This window comes from Dermacentor albipictus, chromosome 3, assembly GCF_038994185.2.
Source record: "Dermacentor albipictus isolate Rhodes 1998 colony chromosome 3, USDA_Dalb.pri_finalv2, whole genome shotgun sequence".
Taxonomy (NCBI): Eukaryota; Metazoa; Arthropoda; class Arachnida; order Ixodida; family Ixodidae; genus Dermacentor; species Dermacentor albipictus.
The window spans coordinates 131,063,935-131,088,328 of NC_091823.1; the positions used below are offsets into that span (position 1 = coordinate 131,063,935).

Sequence of the window (24,394 nt, forward strand, 5' to 3'; positions counted from 1 at the left end):
TGCTTGTAGGGATGTTTGTCTTCTCAAACTGCATATATATATATATATATGTGTGTGTGTGTGTGTGTGTGTGTGTGTGTGTGTGTGTGTGTGTGTGTGTGTAGGGTGTTTTTGCTAACTTTAGGCCGAGTGTAAACTCTATGCACTCTATGACGACGTGACTACATGCATGTTGCTCCCTTTGGTATGTAGCGTGTCGCGCTATTTCTGTATTTTGCTTACTTAGCTAATTAGTCAAGGATATAATTAGCCAAATTCTGAAGCAAGGAACTTAGGAAATAAATTCCAATTAGAAAGTTGCAGAGCAGTTGGCAACACGTCCGAATAAACAGTTTGTCTTTCTATCTGTTAAGTGTTAGTGTTTTTCAGTTTACTGCGGATGCTCGCGAAATACAAAAAATACCACGTGATATGCCCGCCTGCGAGTCGTGATTGCACTGCTCCTAAGCCTTCCGCGCACAAACGAATACATACCATTTAACCGGTGTGAACACCCGTCTGCTTATCGCCATTATGAACCGCAGCGAGGGAAGCACGTCGCTGGCGTCAATACCACAGCCAACGCCTTCGTCACTGCCCTGTCGCCTTTTAAGCGGCAACACACCCTGCTCGATGGTATGCTCAGTTAGGAGCGCTGCAAGCGCGGCGCGCGCAAGCGGGTATGTCAAGTGATATTTCTTGTATTTCGCGCGCATCCGCATTAAGCTGAAAAACACTAACACTTAATAGATAGAAAGTTAGAAATTGCCTAATCGGACGTTTTACAAAGTGCTCTAGAACTTCCTCATTTCAATTTTTCGCCTAACTTTGTTCCTTCAGAATGGCTAATTTTCTTGACTAATTAACTATTTAGGAAAATACAAGAATAGCGTGACGCATACAGGAGTGATACAACATGCATTTGGTCGCATCGTATTATTGTGCATCTGCATATTTTTAAACTCTGAGTAAAGTTAGCTGAAACCCGTGTATATACGTCTATGGTTCAAGTAACGTGAAACAGCCTGTATATATGCAATGGTGATCAAGTGATCAGTAAAGCAACATATATGTGCAAAAGACGCACACATACATATGTGCGTGTGTTTTTCACATATACTTCGAAACTCAATATTGCTCGTGAATCAATGTTATTCAACAAAAAGGTAACTGCATTTAGTCAACGACTTTATTGTTGGAAACTACTCAACAATGGTTCAATACTCAATAGTATTCAACAATATGTCAAGAGAATTTAGTCAACGACTTTATTGTTGGAAACTACTCAACATTGGCTCAATAATACTCAATACTATTCAACAATATATCAAGAGAATTTAGTCAACGACCTTATTGTTGAAAACTACTCAACAATGGCTCAATAATACTCAATATTATTCAACAATACATCAAAAGAATTTAGTCAACAACCTTATTGTTGAAAACTACTCAACAATGGCTCAATAATACTCAATACTAATCAACAATATACCAACAGAATTTAGTCAACGACTTTTTTGTTGTGAACTGCCCAACAACTTTATTGTTGAATTATGACTCTGTGGTTTCAATAATTGTTGAGGTATTGTTGAAAGGCTATTGAGTCAACAATTCGTCAACAATATGCCAACAACATTTCAACAGTCATTTTCATAAGGGAATACTGTTCATCTTGTTCGCTATCATTCCGACAAGGGCTGGGATGGCGTTCCAGCCCAAGGGGTTTATGTTAAGCTGCATTTGGGCAGTGTCGTGCGTGCAAGAGAGAGACAAAACGGAAGTGGTGGACTGTCTCCTGGAGCTTTGACATTTGTACCAGCTTCCACAATTGCTACTAACTTTTCCTAAGTATATAGTGCATACATATGTGCATCGGGCGTTGTTTTGGTAACACCATTTTAAGGATCTTGGTAATATCCACGTACGCATTCCTTTATGATTTTTCCTTCAACAAGCATTATAGGGTGCTTTCGTCTTCGTGACCATGGTCCGTCATCGCATCATCTGTGTTATTTAACATTAGCATTTCCGCATTGGTGGCCGACGATGCACAGAAAAAAGTATAAACTAAAGGTGTTCGAGCATCCTGTTTTGCGAACAAACCGAACACGTATAGTAAGTGTCAACTAGTTCATCCAATAAGAAATAGCCAAACGTAGGCGCATATATTTCAAGTAAGAACACATATTTCGGTATGTTTACTTATTAACAATCTTCTACTTGCTCAATAAATGGTTTGCGAAAAAAAAAACTGAAGTTGGGGAAAAAGCTGCTAAAGGACATGTGTGCCGTGAACACAAGTAAATCGGTGCTTTGCACGAAAAACGTAAAATGAAATGAAATCCGTCTTCCTTTGATCAGCAAAGGAGAAGTGATAGTCGGGAAAAAGCTGCACAGAAACACTTTTACAAAGACCATTCCCCCTTTCTACAGTTTGACTGCATTGGGACAACTACAGCGTAAGAGCAAAACAAGATGGTCAAGCATGGCGACCGCAATTGCTACGCTCGCACAAATGGTATGAATAGAAGACGTATTGCACTTTGGACATAATATCAAAAGGGTTTTTATTATCAAGCATATACAAGAACCGAGAATGCAATATGCGAACAAACGCATAGCAGGTATATGGGATTAGGCGGCTAGTAAAGTTGAAAAGAAGAAAAAAACAGCGGCAATCACTCATTCCTTGATTAGAATACGAATGAAAAAGAGGAGGGCACTCACCATTTTTACAACCTGTTATAGGACGGAACATATTCGAAACAGCTTGAGGGTTGCTCATATCATCATCATCATCAGCCTGGTTACGCCCACTGCAGGGCAAAGGCCTCTCCCATACTTCTCCAACAACCTCGGTCATGTACTAATTGCGGCCGTGTCATCCCTGCAAACTTCTTCATCTCATCCGCACACCTAACTTTCTTCCGCCCCCTGCTACGCTTCCCTTCCCTTGGAATCAAGTCCGTAACCCTTAATGACCATCCGTTATCCTCCCTCCTCATTACATGTCCTGCCCATGCCCACTTCTTTTTCTTGATTTCAACTAAGATGTCATTAACTCGCGTTTGTTCCCTCACCCAATCTGCTCTTTTGTTATCCCTTAATGTTGCACCCATCATTCTTCTTTCCATACCTCGTTGCGTAGTCCTCAATTTAAGTAGAACCCTTTTCGTAAGCCTCTAGGTTTCTGCCCCGTAGGTGAGTGCTGGTAATGCACAGCTATTATACACTTTTCTCTTGAGGGATAATGGCAACCTGCTGTTCACATCTGAGAATGCCTGCCAAACGCACCCCAGCCCATTCTTATTCTTCTGGTTATTTCCGTCTCATTATCCGGATCCACCGTCACTATCTGCCCTAAGTAGATGTATTCCCTTACCACTTCCAGTGCCTCGCTACCTATTGTAAATTGCAGTTCTCTTCCGAGACTGTTGAACATTACTTTAGCTTTCTGCAGAATAATTTTTAGACCCACCCTTCTGCTCTGCCTCTCAAGGTCAGTGAGCATGCATTGCAATTGATCCCCTGAGTTACTAAGCAAGGCAATATCATCAGCGAATCACAAGTTACTAAGGTATTCTGCATTAACTTTCATCCCGAATTCTTCCCAACCAAGGTCTCTGAATACCTCCTGTAAACACGCTGTGAATAGCACTGGAGAGATCTTATCTCTCTGCCTGACGCCTTTCTTTATTGGGGTTTTGTTGCTTTTTTTAAGGAGCACTACGGTGGCTGTGGAGTCGCTATATATATCTTTCAGTATTTTTACATACGGCTCATCTGCACCCTGATTCCGTGTTGCCTCCATGACCGCTGAGGTTTCGACAGAATCAAACGCTTTCTCGTAATCAATGAAAGCTATATATAAGGGTTGGTTATATTCCGCACATTTCTCGCGTCCTCGCATTGATCTGTCGTGAAAGCTACCACTTTGAGACAGGGTCATTCAGCTGCTGCACTGTTGGTCGCAGCTTGTACGGCCAGAGGCCGTGGCAAACATTGCTCCCGGTTCCAAACGCGTAGCTTGGGGAAGTGGCCCTCGAAGTACTGGTTCGCTTTCGCGTACGGGTAAGACACGGTGGTAGAAAGGAGCCCTCCCCCCCCCCCCCTATACAAGAGTGTAATATAGTGCCACAAATAACCAAAACATCAAACGTGCTCAAACGTATTCTTGAATAATAAGCGGGGTTGGTTCTTCATGAATTTTTCGTTATGCACTGAGAGTAAACATTTCAGCAGCGCAATTTCAGGCGTATCCGTGTGGAGTGCGTTCAAAGTGTTGGTTTAAAAGAGTAAGAAAGACGCTAGGCAATTTTTATGCTCACATTTCTGCATTGTCGTTGCCGATACTGCTAATTAAATGTGCCGACGAAAATTGCAGACAAACCAAAGCCAGCACGGAGGCCCCGGCACCTCCCTCATTCGCTTGCTTCGCGGCTACAGACGCGCACGGCCGATTTCGCGAGCTGGCCAGTTGCGCTTGCGCATTACACAGTACCGCTAACTAGCGGCCTCGGCTACCAAGGCATACACCAAACGGCATTTGGAAAAGGGCTTTGTCGCTGAGCTTCCGTGCAATCGAATTCTTGCATACTTGAAGTACAGTCCGAAGCTATCATGTCTGAAGCTTGTGCTTAAGCCACAATTTACGAACTTTCGGACGCAATTTGCTTTCAAATATTGAACCGTTTAATAAGCCACTTGTGCTTGGTGAAGAGCCTAGAATAATGGGGATGTACGCTGCACTTCCGCACACATGCGTGTGCTGTGACGTACGTCCTTTGTGGTGGTGGTGCTTACCTAACGTCGTCTAACCTCAGTTGGCATGGGGTACTTGTCTAAGGTTGGCCATAGCTTCGCCATACATATACTTTCCAAAGGAAGAATGAAGACGAATTTTTTTCATAGATGTACTTCCGCATATTATAAGACAGTAGTACAACACCGATTACAAACAATGATGTTATATTAGGCACTTGTCCGATTTGGTAAAATATATCGGTGGCCATTTAGTTGTTTTGATATTTAGTCACTTTACCAGAAAGATATTCAGTATTTTCGAAGAACCTATTTCTGGGCTAGTTGTTGCAATGCTTTTAAGAACCAAGTTCCTGCGGTTGCCTTTTTCAATACGCAACTTGGTTCTTCAAAACGTATTCAGCATTCTGGGTCCAAATCAGGCTTTTTCTAAAACGTTACCCCCATAGCTTTATTACCAGTTACTACACTTACCTCTTGGTTACCCTAAGAGACCATTAGTTGTGAGAACATAATACGTATAGTACGAAAAGCGAAAGAATGAGTTTCCTTGGTAGAAATTCTGATATCATTATTTACAGACCATTTCCTGGCATTGGCAACTATTGGAATTATCGGGAACGAATGCAATCTTACCTTTCAATAGGATTGTGGTGTCATAAACGTTCCCTATCTATTGATAACAAGTCATAAGGGAGAAAATATATCTTCTTTAAACCATGAATAAAATCAGGCATACTATGCAACTTTTCCGGACAGCTGAAGTGTTCTTGTGAAAGTTTGAGTAATAGTGTAATTGGGCCTGTAATGTAGGTTCGAAAACAACATGCCATTTGCTCTTGCACGCACGATAAATTTTTAAATTTTGACAAAAATCTCCTTGAGAACAAAATCAAATGATTTTCTGAAAGCAAGATATGTACATACAACTACCTTTTTTAGTTTCCAGTAGATTAACATGAATTTTTTCCCTGTCAATAAGGTTAGTTTCATAGACATAAATTTTCATAAACATATTGGAAAGGAAACATCAATGGGAATTTGACTAGAAATTTGTGTTGAGGAATCTGAAACAAAAGAAGCCGGGAACTTAACGATCTATCCATGGTGCGTGGTTGTGGTCGTCATGCAAAACACTTCTTCAATCGTTCACTAGCTCTCATACCGCCTGTGTTGTTCATGTGCTCTCTTCCGCTGTCCCTATCTTTATTTGCGGTCAGTATGATAGGCAGCAAACACCAACTAGGCCAAACTGAAGTTCTAATGCTCACTTACAAAGTCGCTTGACAGCTTGCTCATTCGTTCGGTTGCTCGCTCTCTCATTCGTTTGTTCGCTCACTGGTTCAGTCATTCATGCGTTCGTTTGGGCGATTCGTCTGCATCGATAATCACTTTCGATGGTTTCTGCATAACATTATGAGCGCATCGGTTTCCTTGCAACAAACGTTATGCTATGATGTCTTTATCAAAATTCAAGTTAGATCATTTTATCAATAAAAAATCATGTGCAAGATGTCCTAATTATTTTTTAACGCCTCATGTCAACAGAACCTGCAGCACAAATACCCTCAACTGCAGCAGAAACTGCTGCGGCAACTCCACCAAAACCTGGAATAGCAATGCCCCAACATGGTAAGTTTGTCACTCTAGGAGTACTACATACAATAAAATTTATCTGACGAATTTTGAGCTACATTACACTGGGAAGTATTACATTACGTTATGTGGAAGACGCACAGTGTTCTTAGTGTTTGCAATACAATTTCCTCTACGGCCTCACACCCTTATTTGAATGAGTAAGGGAAAGCAGTTCAATTAGCTTAACAATAAGTACGTAGTTGAAGAGATTGTCTAAATTCCTAAGTGTAAGATAATGTTGAACGCAGGCGGTACGATATGCACCATATGTGAAATTTCTAATAAGTACTATACATCCGGATTAAATCGCGGTATTAAAATTATTGGCCAAGAAACACACACTCACACATATATATATATATATATATATATATATATATATATATATATATAGTGATGTTTCACTTTGTGAAAGCAGGTGGTGCGCAAGCGTGTGGATGCTGTTGCGGCGTTTCTAAGCTATGCTGTCTTGCCTGACACACCGACGTTTTCGGAAGCCGCTTAGCATGTTCTTCGGGAGCTTCTTGGGCACGCCTAACGCGCATCTTTTGCCCGTCTTTGTTAGTTCTTGCCCGGCGCCTGCCGTGCCGACAACTTTGGGGTTGGTCGACTCGTGCAGGGCCTTCTGCCGCTCGCGTTGCAGCAGTGCTGCTCCGTCCTTCCGCTCAGCGATCGGCCTTTCGAGCGTCCGACAAACCCGGTAAATCCATAGCCCATAGAGCCCTTAGCAATTGGCACAGGAGGTGAACCCAGCGTGCCTTCGCCTACCAGACTGCTCCGCGACGCCCCGCCTTCTTCCACCTCCCCCCTCCGCCGCGCGCTACTCCGTACCTTTGCCAGCGTGCACTCCCCCTCTCCAGCTCCAGGCGCCCACCTCCTCTGTTTCTCGCCTGACTCACCTTCTGCTGCCACTCTTTATCTCGCCGATTTCACAGACGAGACATGCACGCTTTGCGCGTTAGAAATTCTGTTTTTGATGACCTAAAGTATGTGTAATCGCCCCCCAAAATGTACAAGCCATGTATATTTTTGCCGTGTATGCCATGATGATGGCGCAAAGAGGTCACATGAATCAAAGGCGGCTTTAATATTCTTGATATTTTGACGAGATTACTCGTCTTCTTGCCAACTGTTCGCGAGGAATTCAACTTGTTGGGGCCTACGTAAAGCTGCGACACAGTTTTCAGCTGCCAGCATGGCGAGCATACTTCCATTTCAGGTGCACTGTTACGTGCATAGAAATAGCGATAACACCAGCAGTAACAACAGCGATTTAGGGAAAGCCCAATATCAAGCTTCTCACAAATAAGCGCTTCTCACATCAACATCTCACAAATCAGTGCAAGGGATCTTTCTTGACACGACATAAATCTGCGCAGCCCAGTCACCGGTTGTTTGTGTATATATTAAGTGTTTGCCATGATAGGGACCACCTTTTATGTTCACGACATCATTACATGCATAGAAATAGGAGTCTATAACCGTGCTCAGATACGTTCGGTTCAGTTTTGTTTCCTTAAAGACCCCTTTGCTAGAGCTACTACATAAGGGGATGGTACAGTTGATGATGCAACATAAACACAGGTATACAGGAAAGGTGTACAAGAAAGCTACATTTACCAAGTGCTTAAAAACAAAAAGACTAACGCATGAAAGAGCATTTTTCAGCCAATAAAGCCACATTCTGGAAAAACGATGTCGGGCAAGTGATTTCAGCGAAGTGGTGGGGAAGGGTGTTCAAGACTGCTCCTTTGCGGGAAAAGAAGGACGAGGAAAAAGTAGTTATATGGGAGCGTGGCGTAAGACTTGTAATTTGTGCCCAGTTCGTAGCGATGTACGTGTCAACAGTATGCCCAAGGCAAAACTTGGGTACTGCCTTAGAGATTTCAGATTCCTATCCTTCTTCCTCGTTTATCTCGATCGAGCAGCCACGCATCCCTTTCATCGTCACGAAAAGATGGAAACGATATACACATAAGCCGGACTTCGAGGTATAATAATGGCACAATAACGACATAATTCCGGTTCGCTATCTTCTTTATGTCCGGTGCTTAAAGTAAAAAAAAAAACTAAAGTTAATCTGTAACTTCAAGGACACGGAAATTAAATACCCGCGTATTGGAAGGTCTGCTTTCGCTTTATTCTTTTGCTTTTTGTTACCTGTCTCCCACTACCGGAGGATCTTGCTAATAGTATTGACGGGGTTGAGTATCAATAGTATTGAGTATCAAACGCTTTCTCGTAAGCTTTCATTGATTACGAGAAAGCGTTTGATTCTGTCGAAACCTCAGCAGTCATGGAGGCATTACGGAATCAGGGTGTAGACGAGCCGTATGTAAAAATACTGAAAGATATCTATAGCGGCTCCACAGCCACCATAGTCCTCCATAAAGAAAGCAACAAAATCCCAATAAAGAAAGGCGTCAGACAGGCAGATACGATCTCTCCAATGCTATTCACCCCGTGTTTACAGGAGGTATTCAGATACCTGGATTGGGAAGAATTGGGGATAAAAGTTAATAGAAAATACTTTAGTAACTTGCTATTCGCTCATGATATTGCCTTGCTTAGTAACTCAGGGGACCAATTGCAACGCATGCTCACTGACCTGGAGAGGCAAAGCAGAAGAGTGGGTTTAAAAATTAATCTGCAGAAAACTAAAGTAATGTTTAACAGTCTCGGAAGAGAACAGCAATTTAAGAGAACAGCGAGGCACTGGAAGTAGTAAGGGAATACATCTACTAAGGGCAGGTAGTGACGGCAGATCCGGACCATGAGCCAGAAATAATCAGAAGAATAAGAACGGGCTGGGGTGCGTTTGGCAGGTATTCTCAGATCATGAACAGCAGGTTGCCATTATCCCTCAAAAGGAAAGTGTATAATAGCTGCGTCTTACCAGTACTCACCTACGGAGCAGAAACCTGGAGGCTTACGAAAAGGGTTCTACTCAAATTGAGGACGACGCAACGAGCTATGGAAAGAAGAATGATAGGTGTAACGTTAAGGGATAAGAAAAGAGCAGATTGGGTGAGGGAACAAACGCGAGTTAATGACATCTTAGTTGAAATCAAGAAAAAGAAATGGGCATGGGCAGGACATGTAATGAGTAGGGAGGATAACCGATGGTCATTAAGGGTTACGGACTGGATCCCAAGGGAAGGGAAGCGTAGCAGGGGGCGGCAGAAAGTTAGGTGGGCGGATGAGATAAACAAGTTTGCAGGGACGGCATTGCCACAATTAGTACATGACCGGGGTTGTTGGAGAAGTATGGGAGAGGCCTTTGCCCTGCAGTGGGCGTAACCAGGCTGTTGCTGCTGATGATGATGATTGACGGGGAGCTGATGACGCATGTGACGACAGCGCAATATGGAATGGGAATATAATCATTTCATTATTCCGCCCTGCATTGCGAAGCTGTTCATAGGCTCACTGATAATAAACTGTTGTGCGTTTTAATGTATTTTGACTAATTACATATAACATATGATCAATTACAATTCGAAATAATATTGTTGTTTTTTATGCACCATTAGGTGATAAAAAATTATTCGTGTTGCAATAACCTCGCAAGAAAAGCGTCGGGCTAAGGGTCTAGTAAAGAGTGTTCTTGCTGCAGGGGCAGCAAGAACACTCTGTACTAATTTAAAATATACAGTGTAGAAACTTGCATTACTAAATGCCTGTAGGTTACAGAATAGCGCATCTAATAAACTTGTATTGTGCAACAGAACACCAGTAAGTTGCCTCTATTGTATGCACATTACAGCCGACTAAAGAAATTTTTATAATGCATAATTGGTTCACTTCAAAGAAGATCGTGTGAATGTAGTCTTAAGTGTAGCCATTAAATATAAAGCGCTATAGAAAAATTATTTCATAAAACAAAATAAATTGTAAAGGAAAAACGTTGGCGGTGGTAAGTTGTGAACCTACTACCCCGCGATCAGATACCGATTGTCTCATCCGCTGAGTTACACACCCGCGCCAGCAGAGAGTTAATATATATAAACCATGGGAATGTGTTGTACCTTCGGGTATCAAACATATATCCAAGAAGAATGGTCTCTGTGAAGGCTTAGTTCAAAGATAAAGTGCTATTGGAATAAAAGCCGTCTCTAGGAACAGGTTTAGTGCCGTCTTGGAGCACTGCAGCCATCCGCAAAACTGCGACATTGCCAAGATTCGATGCCGGACACGCCACATTTCTGATCTTACTTATTTGTTTATTTATTTGTCCGAGTACGCTGGGCATTACATAGGGACGATGAAACACGTGTGGCGTAAGTGTAATGTGTACAATGTAAATAATAGGAGAATACGTCATGTAGAATAAAGAAATAATATAAACGTCGAACAAGAAAGAAAGAGAAACGGCGTTTAAAAAGAAACAGCGTGAGAAACACAAACGAACTTAAAACGCGATAAGGACGACCAGTCCCCATTAAAATATAAGTTTAAAAGTACATTCGGAGGAGAGTTAGGGAAACAACCCAGATAAATACATGTAAGATGAAGCAGAAGGAACGTTATCGAATACTAAGCACATGAAACCCGGTTAAAGTAAATATTCATGCATATGTGAGTTTAGACCGGTTGATAGACTCTAGGAATCATAGCAGTGCTGCGTGAAATGATGAAGCTTCCATAAACGAGACAATGCATGAAAGTAGTGAGTTCCATTCGGGAAAGTCGAAACCAGGGGCGAATTTTCAGGAGCTTTAGTCCTGGAAAATATAGGTTTTACAATATGAACATGGTCTGTGCGGTTCACGATATCAGGAGCAGGCAGAATATGGCCTCGAGCCAAAGCAAGAGAGATTCAGCGATTTCTATAAGACGGACTCACTTCGATAGCGAGAGTATGAAGATACGATGAAGCGCGCAGCTTTATTTCAGGCTGATTCAATTAGATTAATCAGATTAAGAGTAGTGTGGGTGCCAAGTTATGGACGCATACTATAAGGAAGGCCTGATAAGAGAACTGTATACCTGAAGTCTAGTATCTGTGTTCGCAAGGTGTAAGCGCGGTTTGAGGTAACCAGGTTTGTTACGTGGTTTTGCGGTAATGTGTTCAACGTGAGCATTCTAGCGTAAATTGGAGGTAAACAGAACACTCAAGTGCTTCATTAAAGATACTGAATAAATAGTAATACTGTAACAACCTTTGTGACGCCACCTCGGGCATAATCTTTGTTGGCCCGCGAGGCTCGGTGGCATGCCAGGCTCGGTGGTCCACATTGGTCACCGCACGAATAAACACCGACGAGCGCAGATGCTCGGGGTCACCGATGGTTCATCACCACCATGCTTCGGAGCGTCTGTCTAACAGAGGGTGTCTCGAGCCCTCCCCCGTTAAAGAACCCGGGTGGATCGTGACACTGGTGACTAGTACGCACGGATCGTCCCACGCCGCCGCGAGCGGCGAAACACCGACCCCCGCTGCCGCCGCCATGCCACTGTACGGAAAGCTCCAGCCTTTCGAGGGAGATGGGTGCGCCTGGCCAGTTTACGAGGAGCATGTCCACGTGTGCTTCCGGGCGAACGACACACCCGAGGCCAAACAGCGGGAAAATTTTCTGGCCAGCTGCGAGACCACTTTCTTGAGTCTCCTGCTCAGCCTTCTCAAGCCAGTGACGCCGCATGTTAAGACGCTGGGTGAGCTGCTCGCCATACTGCGCTCGCATTTAAACCCAGCACCGTCCACACTAGGAAGGAGAGAATGTCGAGCAGTTCGTTGCTGCGCTGCGAGGGTTAGCGAGTGCCGGCACCTTTGGGGACCAGCTGTACTGCCTGCTCCAGGACCATTTCCTCTGCGGCATCAACAGCCCCGGCATGCTGATGCGACTCCAGGAGCTTTCCGACCTCTCGCTGGACGACGCCATGAGGGCAGCGCTGGCAATGGAAGCTGCCGTCAATGACTCCGGCGAGATTGCACGTACGATTAGCTCACCGTCGGCGGAAGCGGCGGTCAACAATTTGGCGACAAAGGGCAGCACCTGCGGTCGCTGTGGTGGTGCCCACTCTCCCTCACAGTGCCAGTTCTCTCAAGCACAATGCTTCACGGGCGGGAAAACTGGGCAACTGGCACGGTTATGCCGAGGGGAGAGGACGAACAGCGGATAGCAGCCTGGTTGAAGCCCTGGTACCACAGAAGTCCGCAGCCAATGTAGCCGTCGCAATGGTACGTGGCGGGGGCATGCGGCAGCAGGCTCGAGTTCTTCGGCGGCCAGGCTCCACGTCGTGGCCGAGGACCCGCGGATATTCTACATGTGGCACTCAGACTTTGTTTCGTCGTATGTGCCCCGTACATGCTGACCATCGAATTCTGCGGGCACCCCATTTCCATGGAGTTGGACACAGGGGCCAGCATATCACACGCGCCCGAGAAACATTTGAAGCGCACTTTGCCGGCGTGTGCGTCGAGGCTACGGGCGTGATGCTGCGCAGCCACTCCGGACAGCTCTCCCATGTACATGGTCAGGCCCAGGTCAGCGTTCGCTTTGGCGACAGGGAGGCAACCCTCCCCTTTTATTTAACCAAGGCGTCGTAGCCGATCCTACTGGGCCGGAACTGGATTCATGCATTGAGCGTTCGTCTGCCAGAGTACAAGGAAGCCAGCCTGCATGTGGTGAGAGCATCCCCAGCATCCTAACCGGGTTCAAGACCCTGTTCCAGCCTCTGGCTGGAACAGGGGCTGGCATCTATGTACCCTCTATGTACCCTCTATGTACCATCTATGTACGGCTGGCATCTATGTACCAAAGGGAGCCTGACCGCGTTTTTTCAAGCCTTGCCTACTGCCATTCGCCCTAATGGACGGGGTCACCCAGGAGCTGCAATGGCTACAGCGAGAGGGCATCGTGGTGGCCGTCAAGACCTTTGAGTGGGCCACTCCCATAGTACCAGTCCTTTAGCGATACGGCGGTGTCAGGATCAACGGGAATTTCAAGGTTACCATCAATCCCACCGCTACCATCGAGAAGTACCCGCGGCCCCGCATTTAATATCTCGGGTTAGCGTTGTCCGGTGGGCGGAAGTTCACCAAGCTCGACTTCAGAGATGCTTACCAGCAGCTGGTGCCCCAGGATGCCTCCCGGAAGTATATTACAATTTCGAGAACTTTGGGGCCCTTCATGTAAACGCGCTTACCGTTTGTCAGAGGGAGATGGACAACCTCTCCAAGGGCATAAGGCATTTGGCGGTGTACTTGGATGACATCCTGGGTACTGGCAGCAACAAAGAGGACCACCTAGAGAACCTGCGCAACGTCCTGGCACGACTGCAGGATACCGGTCTCAAGCTCAAGCTGGAAAAGTGCAGTTTCCTGGCCCCCAGTGTTTAGTACTTGGGATACGTCATTTCCCTGGCTGGGCAACCCCGGCTCCCCGCAATATTGATGCTGTGCTTAAGACGCCTAAGCCCTAGAACAAGAAGGAGCTTCAGAGCTACCTCAAGCTCATGAACTTCTACAAGAGTTTCCTGGCGGACCTGTCGTGGCATCTACAGCCGAGGCCATCTTCTGCTTCGAGATGGTCAGCAATGGGTCTGGAAGAAGGAGCAGGACTGGGCCTTCCATTTCAATTTTATTTCTTTGTCTGGCGTCTTTTCTATGCTTCTGATTATTAAAAAAATTCGTCTCCAGGGCCTGATAACCTTCCAAACTTGTTTCTTCATAGGTACGCCGAAATGCTATCTCGCTTTCTAGTTATTATCTTTCGTGCATCCCTTTCATCGGCGGGGCTTCCTAACGACTGGTTTTCGGCTCGTATTGTTCTGATACTAAAGGTAGGCGATCCATCACTAGTTGTAAACTGCCGCCCTATATCGCTAACCTCATCTCGATAAAAACTTTTACACACATTATTGCTACTGAAATCCATAGTTTGCTTGATCATAGAAGCATTCTATGTCCTATGCAGCATGGTTTTCGAAGGGGCCTCTCTACTGTAACCCAATTAACCCCTGTAATTCAGACTCTCGCTAGCACTGTGGACAAATCAGGACAAACGGTAATCATAATTTTGGAGTTCAGGAAACCATTTGATGTTGTATTGCACGCAAAGCCAATAGAAGAACTTGAACATCTCAACATTCTTTCACGTCTCGTAAATTGGATTCGCGATTATTTTTCCAACCATACGCAATTCGTAGTAGTTGATAATTGCTCTTCCAGTATCCTTCCTGTCACTTGTTGTGTTCCCCAGGGTAGTGTTCTAGGACCATTATTATTTAACATATATATTAATGATATTGTAGACACTGTTACTCAGCCCATACAAATCAAACTCTTTGCTGATACTGTCTCCTCTTTAATGAAATCCCCTGCCAAAAGATCAAGTTACCCTAAACTCTAACCTTCAAGACATGCTATAGTCAGATACAAATTTAGAAAAAAGGGGGCGTTTACTCCTCCGACGCGGAGGCACACGAGCATCCACCAATAGGTGCGCTCTGGACTAACGTCATGAGTCGGACGGCCGTTGATTCCGCCGACGGGGAAGATGGCCGCACACGCTTCGAACTGGGCGAGGTCGCGCCAGCTGTGTGCTTCAGCCCCTCGTCAGACTGAATTCCAGAACTGTTTGTGATGGCCTGTCATGCCGGAAATATTACTGCGAGCTTAGGATGAGGCATTTGTGCCGTGTGCGTTTATTCTGAGCCGTGATCCGCCGAAGGAACATTGCAGCGAGCATAGCTGGCGCTGCGCTACGCTTTGCCTGAAAACAGGATCCCGTGGCCACCGCTACGAACACACATCCTGCGTGTTTGTTTCATGTTGTTTTATTTCGCTCCCGAGTGATGTTACGACGAGAAAAGTTTTACAAAGACTGGTGCCTACTGTTAGCGGCGGGTGTGTTCGTGTACTGTGTCGCTTGCGTTTTTCGTCGGACGGGGTGACGTGATGGAGCAAAATCATGCTCAGGAGAAATTAGAAAAGTGTGCGCGCATGAAAGAAACCTACGAGAGTCTCAACAGAAAATATTTGCAGAAGTCTTCAATGCAAGGATTTGTTGCCGTCAACTTGTTGCCGTCAACGTGAACGATTATTTTCAGCAGTGAGATAGCCGAGCGTCTAGCGACGGCGTTCGAGTGTTGTGTAGCCCCGTCGATTGATCGCTGTTCCCCAGTGCTCACTGCACGCGCAAGCTTCAGATTGCGTGCTGTGAAATTGCGAAAACATAAAACCAAAAAATATCAATTTTATGCTATTTAAAACCATGAGTACTTTTTTAAAACGATGAATGAAGCATTTTTGTACGTTTCTACCTCGACAGCATTCTCGACCCAGGTTTGTAATGGTTGCGATAAATACATTGTTTTATATAAGTACTTTTTTTAATAGCAACTGATTCACTATAAGCTCAGAAAACGAGTCGACGGTAAGCCATGTACAAGTGAACTAGTGCAAAAGCCTTGCAGAGCTGCTCTTTCTACTTTTGTCACTTGCACTGAAGCTAAAGAGCAGACGATGGGCAGCGTTGTAGAAGACATGGGGTTATTTTTCTGTTGCTATCCAGCATGTGCTGCAGCACATGAAAGCTCTACTAAACTAATCCTCAACATACAAAAGTCTTCATTGATGCCGAGACTTACGCGTTTCAGGAGCACAATTTTTGCAGAGGGACTATTTTATTCGCGGGGGCAATGGACTGTCGCGCTTCGGTCATCTGGGCCGGGCCTCCCCTTTTTTCTAAAGTTATATCCGACTATAGCTTGGTGTGCACGCTGGGATATGCAGCTTAACATTGATAAAACAGTATTTATGAAGATCAATTAAAAATTAAAAAATTGTCGTTTACCTAACGCATAGCATCCAAACCCCTTACGGAGGTGGATGAAGTTTTTTACCTCGGTGTTACAATAGCCAGTAACCTTATTTGGAATTCGCACATCGCGAATGTGATCAGTGGCATTTCTGACCACAAAGCCGCACACGTGTGCCTTCCCTATTCATTTATTAAGCTTCAGTCTAATATTGCACAGTTTTTCGGCTTCACTCATGCTGATGATACATCACTAACAGACACTTTAGCTTCTAACTTTGATTCCTTCCGAGCACTTGGTCTACGTGATAACGTCCACACATTAGTTGATGCAATTGAGCGCATCGTGAAACTATGCATTGGAAAAAGCTCTAGGACATTGGTCCAGACGGGCTTCGGCACTCAAGGCCTTAAGGGCTTTATTGAAGTTTTTAAAGACATGCGAATTGTGCGACCGCCCTTGAACTTCGTAGCGCGTAGTTTCGCCTTACTGTGTGAACTTTCTTTTTTTCCATTTTTTTCCTCTTCTTCTTTATCCTTTTATTCCCTTTACCCCTTTCCCCGGCAAGGGGTAGCCAGCCGGTACTTATAATGGCTAAACTCCCTGTCTTTTCTCTCCTTTGTCTCCTCCTCCTATGCAATGACAATTTTGTTCCCCTCAAGACTAAAAAGAGAAATCCTAAAATTTCATGGATGAATCACAGAATACTGCAGATATCACGTTGTGTTCGTCGTCTGCGCAGACTGAAAAAGGCATGTAATCCTGAAAGTATAATTCGCTTTAACACCGCTGAGGAAGAGCTACGTATCAAAACAAAAACAGCTAAAAACTTTTATTTTGAAGTTGAAGTACAAAGGTTATTACACTCTAACCCGCGCAAATTCTGGACTTCCATCACACCAACTAAAACTGCTACGATTTCCTTTATATTAGAAGGCACGGCTATTTCGGACCCCTCCGATATAGCTAATGCTTTTAATGTCTATTTCCAATCAGTGTTCACGCATGACAATAACTCTCTCCCACCATTCACAAATACTAATCCTGAGCTTTCTATCGGTGATGTGGCAATCAGTGAGAACGGCATCCTAAACTTGATTCTTAATTGAGACGCAAAGTAGTGCACTGGTCCTGACAATATTACAAATAGCTTTCTACTAAGATACTCTCTCTGGTGTTCCCGGTATTTGGCGGTTATCTTTCGCAAATCCTTGAATTCAGGCATCGTCTCCCATTCTTGGAAGCTAGCCAAGGTCCTGCCTCTGCATAAATCTGGTGAAAAGCAATTTTTTTCTAACTATAGACCTATATCGCTTACCTCAAATTCCGGAAAGCTACTAGAACATATCATACACAAGCATATAACAGAATACCTTGAATCGAATAAAATTCTCTTTAACATACAACATGGATTTCGTCGTGGTTTAGCGCAGCAACACAACTGGTGGAATTTTCACATGACATTACTAGAAATCTTGATATTGGCAATCAAATTGATGCGTTATTTGTAGACTTTTCCAAAAGATTTTGAGACGGTTATACACAACAAGCTACTAAACTAAACCTAATTTTAAATATTCCTCGACTGGTCGACTGGATAGCTAGCTTTCTTAACTCTCGTTCTCAATTCGTTTCATTTAATTCCACATCGTCCTCCACTATAATTGTAACATCAGGTGTTCCACAAGGCTCTGTTCTAGGACCTTTGTTATTTTTAATCTTTATAATTGACCTTCCGAGCAATATTAAATCAACAATCCGTCTTTATGCGGGCGACTGTGTCCTACACCAGGTAATTTCTTCTCCGAGTGATCACGCCTTACTTCAAGATTCCTTCAACAGATTTTTCACCTGGTGTACGGACTGGCAGATGCGCATCAGCTTTCAAAAAACCGTAGTAGTGTCATTCACAAACAGCCATTTTCCATCAGGGCATGTGTACGCTTTCAATAATAGAATAGTTCCACGGGCACGGGTGTACAAATACCTTGGAGTTATTTTCACGCACAACATGCAGTGGTCCCAGAATATTGATCAGATCACTTGTAGAGCACTAAGAAAATTAGGTTACTTGAGACGAACATTATCTAAATCGCCAAAAAACACCAAATTACTAATGTATGAAACGCTCAGTCGTCCTGTATTAGAGTACGCTTCATGCGTTTGGGACCCGTATAAAGGGTGCGACATCAACAAAGTCGAATCGGTGCAAAGGAAGGCTGTTCGCTTCATTTGTCATTGCCATGATTGTAATTTTTCGCCCTGATCTGCAATGAATTCCTTGAATTTATCTCTTCTATGCACAAGGCGACATATAGATTCCATGAAGCTGTTACATTCGATCATTATCTCATGCTGTCAACTATCTGCTGACGATTACATCAGATATGCCAGCGCTCTTCCAACCAGACGTTGCCACTCCCTCAGCCTAAAGCCTTTCTTTGCACGTACTAACATGTTCCAACACACTTATTTCCTGAGAATTGCAGAGCGCTGGAAGGAATTACCCGGTTCTTTTCGTGAATTGACACTACGTCATCTTGTAGAAGCACTAGTGCAATAAGATTGCTTCCCCTTGTTGTTGTTTTTCTATTATCTGTAATCTTCAACTGCCTTTGTTTCTGTTTCTTATGTTCACTGTACTCCACTCCTGCAATAGCCCTGAATAGGGCTGCAGTATTTGAAAAGAATAAATAAATCTTTCATATTGGCGTCTAAGTTTTTAAAAAGCTTTGCTATCTCAGGTATAAATTAAAACACGCTCCTTCTGAAACCCGTCTGATCTCTACACCTCTCTTGTCGGTCCTAAACTCGAGTACGCAGCTATTGTATGAGATACCTATACTAAAACTAACATTGATGGGCTAGAAATAATACAACGTAAAGCAGCACGGTTCATCTTCTCTAAATATAGCTCAAGTAATTCCCCAAGTCCTTTAATGACTGAACACAATATTCAGCCTGTGCAACTAAGAAGAAAAATTCAGAGGCTTAAATTTCTCTTCTTACTGGGTAACAATAAACAATCTCTTTCTCCCTAACATTATATAACAGCCCATGCTACCCGCCGAACAAGACATCACCGCGTTGCCTCATTGACGCCTTATAGCTGTAGAACCGACGTATTTATCTATTCCTTATTCCCTCACAAAGTAACGGAATTCAACAGCCTACCTTATAGCAAATTTGTTAGCACTGACTCAATAGAGTATATTGCTCTCTAAAATCAGTGCTTGTTACGGTATATTGCTTCAATTTGTATCGTTATGCAATATTTATTGATGTACGCGTTGTAATAATTTCGAATTATACGCTCCTCTTTTTCTCTATTACATTTCCAGTGCTTCGAAATTATGCCTATGAAATGGTGCTTCAATTTCAATTTGCCACTCTCTATGCATTATTTAGGTGCTTTACTCATCATGTATTCCTATATGGCATTACATTTTCCAGAGCTCTTCTACTCCTCCGTCAATCTATTGTGTTTTCATTTTTGTATATACATTTCCCTCCTGCCTCGGCTTTCTAAGGCCTGCAGTATTCCTAAGTAAATAAATAAGTAAAATAAAGTAGCTAGCTTCTTGTAAAACACAAAACCCGAAGTTGTTAGTTCAGGAATCTCGCACGTGAATAGCAGTGACAAGCCAATGATTTTCTTTCATCATGCGGAAAGAAAAATTAGACTGTATTCAGCGACAACTAAAGTTCTCTGCATGAATACTAAAATGTGCCAATCAAAATGTTGATGGTTAGGTTTTGGCATAATAAGATTATGCAATGCTTCAGGAACACGGCGCTGCGACAGTAAGTGTGGACGAACACTTTAAGCCATTTAAAAATCGCACCAAAGCCGCGAATCCTAGTACCTAATAACAAGCTATGTGTGTTTTCCAGTCGGCTTAGCTTTTCTTGTTTGTATATATTCGTGCTGTGATAAATATTATGACTTAGTATGCAAAAAAAAAAACGTTCACTTTATGACGTTTTTGTTAGTTGTCACTCCAAATATTTATTGTAAGTGGGCTGCTACAGTGTATTCCTTTCGCGTGACTGCTTGATTGACATTTGCAGTATTTTCACTGCTTCTTCTATGTTTTTTGTGTGCACATATGGCCAACATTGCATGTGCAGAGGGCAGTTACCAAAATGCTGCCTAATCTACGATTCTGAGTGCAAGTGGCATCAAACTTTCTGTATTATATGGGAACTTTCCAACGTGCCTTGGCAAGGGCAAAAATGACAAAGCAGGGTTTTTCAGCACCACAAGCAGCACTGAATTTCGAAGGAAAATAAACCTCATGAACAGCTTCGCGAATTAGGTAGTAAGAAATAAAACTGTACATGAGCCTGGAGCGCTCTTAACGGTAGAGGTGAACGTGCAAATTTCAAATGTTGTTTACCCAAGATCAATTTTTATATGTGTAAATATTTTGGTATACATATTATTGAAAACTGCTCGCAAGATTACAGTGAACCTTTTGCAAACTGTCGAGCATTGTATTGCGGAGGGTCTAAATTTGAACTAATAGCACATGTTTAGCCATATTTGCGTAAAAAATGTTGTTCATTTAAACATCCGTTAAGTCAGAATAAATTTTTCTACAATGATCTCTGCACAAACCAAAATTTGTCACGTACCCTATGAAGACAGTTATATTTGAAACACAATCACCAAATGAAAGTATCCTCCTTTAGGTTCTTTCTGAGAACAGGCGTAGTTACATTAAAAATTTGAAACATATACATTGATATAAAAAAATCGCAGATAATTAGCAAATATAATTAAAGTTCTGCGTGCAAAATGCTGCCGTATGCTAGGGTAAACAACGTCCTTATGCAGTTCGCCAAACTTATAAATAACATATGCAGTGGTAATGCAAGCAAATGCTAAAAACGGATTGACCCGTTCACCCTACCAACCCCGCTTAAGGAGTCACTGCTAGAGAATTTGACTACTTTACCTAAGTAACGCATCCGCTTTAACAGAAGTACCATTACTAACGTAATAGAAGGCTTTGTAAACTACAATACAGGCTGTACGTGGTGTACCATGGCGTTCCTTCCTTTCTTCTCTGTGCTTTTTTATTGCGCTGCATGGCTTCGAGAAATAGGATCTTGCACTGTGGTTTTTCGAATTTAACGACTGCATAACTCTTCAGAAAAGCCAAAACGCTTAGTTACTGTAGCAAGCTTATATTATTTCCCGTGGGCAGTATGAAAGTCCCAATGTAAAAAGCATGTTCAAACAGGTTACACCAGGATCCCATAGCAGCCGTGAGGCTCCATTTTCCTCAACGAAAATCGTCATTGTTTCAAGAAATCAAGCACCGCTATGAAGGACTGCTTACCAGCGCAATTTGGTCATGTGCTGCTTTTCACTGTCCCGTAAGGGTGTGTGTGTATATATATATATATATATATATGTATATATATATATATATATGTGTGTGTGTGTGTGTGTGTGTGTGCAAAGGGGTACATTTTTAAACGCCACGATTTCAATCACAGAGAAAACATTTCATATTACTAACATATTTTGCCGCCGTTAACGCCTTTTAGTGCAATGTAACGCCATATAGATTTAGCCGGATTGCTCTCATATTTCTGACGTTTGAAAACAATACCTGATTTATTGAAAATTTGGAGTCGTCATTTCTGCAGTAAATGAAATACCTCAAGAAGATCCAGTGAAACAAGGAGGCGTCACATCAGGTCAACCTACATCAACAAATGAAATACCAACGACCTCAGTTGGTAAGTGACGTCGTTATGCTTATTCCTTCCAGTAGCAATTTCCGAGATTACCACCAGTGAATATACCTAATATATCGGAACCTTTCATTCGCAATCTCTAACGGCCGTGTATTTTGGGAGAGGCGACGTGACCTTGAAATGGTAAAGTGCTCTACCGCATGTCTTTGCTCAGCTCGGTACACATATGGTAGAGTGGAGCATTCGAACATGGCTTCATTACGCACGGATCTAAAAAAAATTCGCCGCATTTAATGTATGAAATTTCTCATTTGTTCTGGCTCCTTTGTTCACGCTGACAAAAGTAATAATTTTTTATATGACTACATACAGGAACCGCAATTTTCTCTGCGATACCATGTGGCATGTAGTTGTTTAAATATTTATTACAACAAATTGTGAAATCTTCAGCCCCTACCAAGACCTTTACTCACGGTGATTCACCTTTGACTTGACGATAACACGAGAAATGCCGATAACTTTGAACAATAGTATTCAAGCATTTGGTTACGCCAAAGTTTGGTGTTCACCTCAAATAGATTTTGACCACTTTTATTTGATGGAATGAGCATAGGTATGCTAATTAATTCACACGTTATTCCCTTGCAATACCCCAAATTGCTAAATGAATAAGGAAAGTTGCATCAGAAGAACAAAACAAAATAACCCAACTAACCACGTTCTTTAAAGTAAACGTATCACTTCGAACACGTAAGAATAGTAATTTATTACCATCTGTCCCCAAATTACTCACAGCACAAATTCAAAAAGGAAAAGTGAAAATATCTGCCCATGTATTAGTCCAAGAAGGGCAAGCTCTGCGTATAAAGTGGTGGCATAAAAGCGCCGGTAAGAAAAACTGAGTCGCTGCTATTCATACGCCGTGATAATACCAAGGTGCAGTGTGCTGAGGCAATGCCCGCAAATTAAAATTTTAGCGAAACATATCTTTTCGGGTGGTTTGCTTTTTTGTGAACACACCTATATACCTAAATTATTCACCCGCGAGCGATGAGATTAAAACCCGCGAGTGATGAGTCCGTTTAAGCAATTTTTTTATAGATGGTGTTACTGATTAGGTAGCACCAGAAAATCGAGGACATTGAAAATCACTTCGGTTATCTGCCTACGAGAAAATTGGTTTTTGCACACATTTTGTTACAGTGTATGCGTAGGGCGTCCGCATTGTGCAAAAAAAAGTTTCGCGTTCTCTGCTCTTCACCGCTTAAAAAAAGAAAGAAATAGAAGCATGCCATTTGGAAATACTGCGCAGAAACAAAAATTTCTGATGGAATGATAACGCCAGAATTATATCAGAGGACACATTACACTACAGTCGAGCGTAAAAATTCGCACGTATTTAACTCGTTCTTCACCGATATGTCTAGGTTTGTAATTTCAGTATTGTTATTAGTTTCACGCACAAGTTTTAATGCCTGGCCCATATTCTACATTGAGAATTTTCTCGTTGTGTAGAGCAGTTATAATTTTAGACAATTTCCAGCTTTCGTCACTTGTTCGGCACACTCTAGCTTGTTTTCTGCTACTGCAATAATCTCAACAGTGAAGATCGGGAAGGCAACTGTGCTCGACGACTACTACCATATCTTCAACACATATTAGTCTCAAAGGATAAGAATCAACACTGCAAGCACGGCTAGGAAGAGCTTACTATTTTCATACCTCACATGCATGACACGGACACCAGAAAGATTATGTTTTCTGTGCGATTAGGAATCTTCGCAAAATTGACGCGCTTTTAGGGGCAAATCTCTCTGCACCCGACATTGCTTAACAGCATCGGGGCTGCTTTGCTATGGAAACAACGTCTCAGACCAACCAAAGGACCAACTTGGGTAACTGGGGATGTGTCACCGTGCATGTGCCCATCTTGAATGAGAAAAAAATTACCGAACGAAACTCCTGGCAGACATATTAACGCAAGCTTTTCTGAACGTACTGGTTGTTTCTGTGAAGACCGCAATCCAATTGGCCTTCTTCAAGACATGCCGCATTTATATGGAGAAAGCTGTTCGGCAACCTAATTCCACAAGTTTTCGCGCTACCTTCAGCATACAGCCGTTCGAATATGTGCATAGGTACTTATGATGGAGGCACAAGCTTCCCTTCATCAAATGTGCTTGTGCATTCTGTGATGTGCATCCTGCACAAGCTTGAGGGAGAACACCCGTGGTGCAACTAACGCACTAAGTGATGGCTTGTCACTGTAATGGACGAGGCGCTTTGAAGTGGCTCCATGCGTTAAATACGTTAAACATCACACGTTCTACTAGAGTGTACGTAAACTGTTCGAGAATCGGCCTTCACTACGCAGGTGTCACCAAAACTGATGTGCCACACCACCGAACAGTTTCCAGGAAGTGGGCAATTACACCTGGAGAAGCATTTTTGCAAGCTCCTGCTGTGGCGTTGCATGTTCGCCTTTGCTAGTCACGTTGCAGTCTCGTGTTAAATTCCACCTGCTTTTTTTGCATGCAGC

At 43.1% G+C, this 24,394-nt stretch overlaps 1 protein-coding gene across 3 annotated transcripts in view; it reads left to right on the forward strand.

Annotated features, from left to right (window-relative positions):
* Positions 1-24,394, forward strand: part of LOC135921139 (uncharacterized) — a 67,267-nt gene that overhangs the window by 38,383 nt on the left and 4,490 nt on the right. The window contains exons 3-5 of one of the 3 annotated variants that reach the window (XM_070536721.1): positions 2,413-2,497; positions 6,289-6,372; positions 21,805-21,897. In XM_070536721.1, the coding sequence (XP_070392822.1) occupies positions 2,455-2,497; positions 6,289-6,372; positions 21,805-21,897 (220 nt within the window). In that variant the 5' untranslated portion in view covers positions 2,413-2,454. The remainder of the gene's footprint in view (positions 1-2,412; positions 2,498-6,288; positions 6,373-21,804; positions 21,898-24,394) is intronic. The other 2 variants (XM_070536720.1, XM_070536722.1) reach the window with 2 other exon arrangements.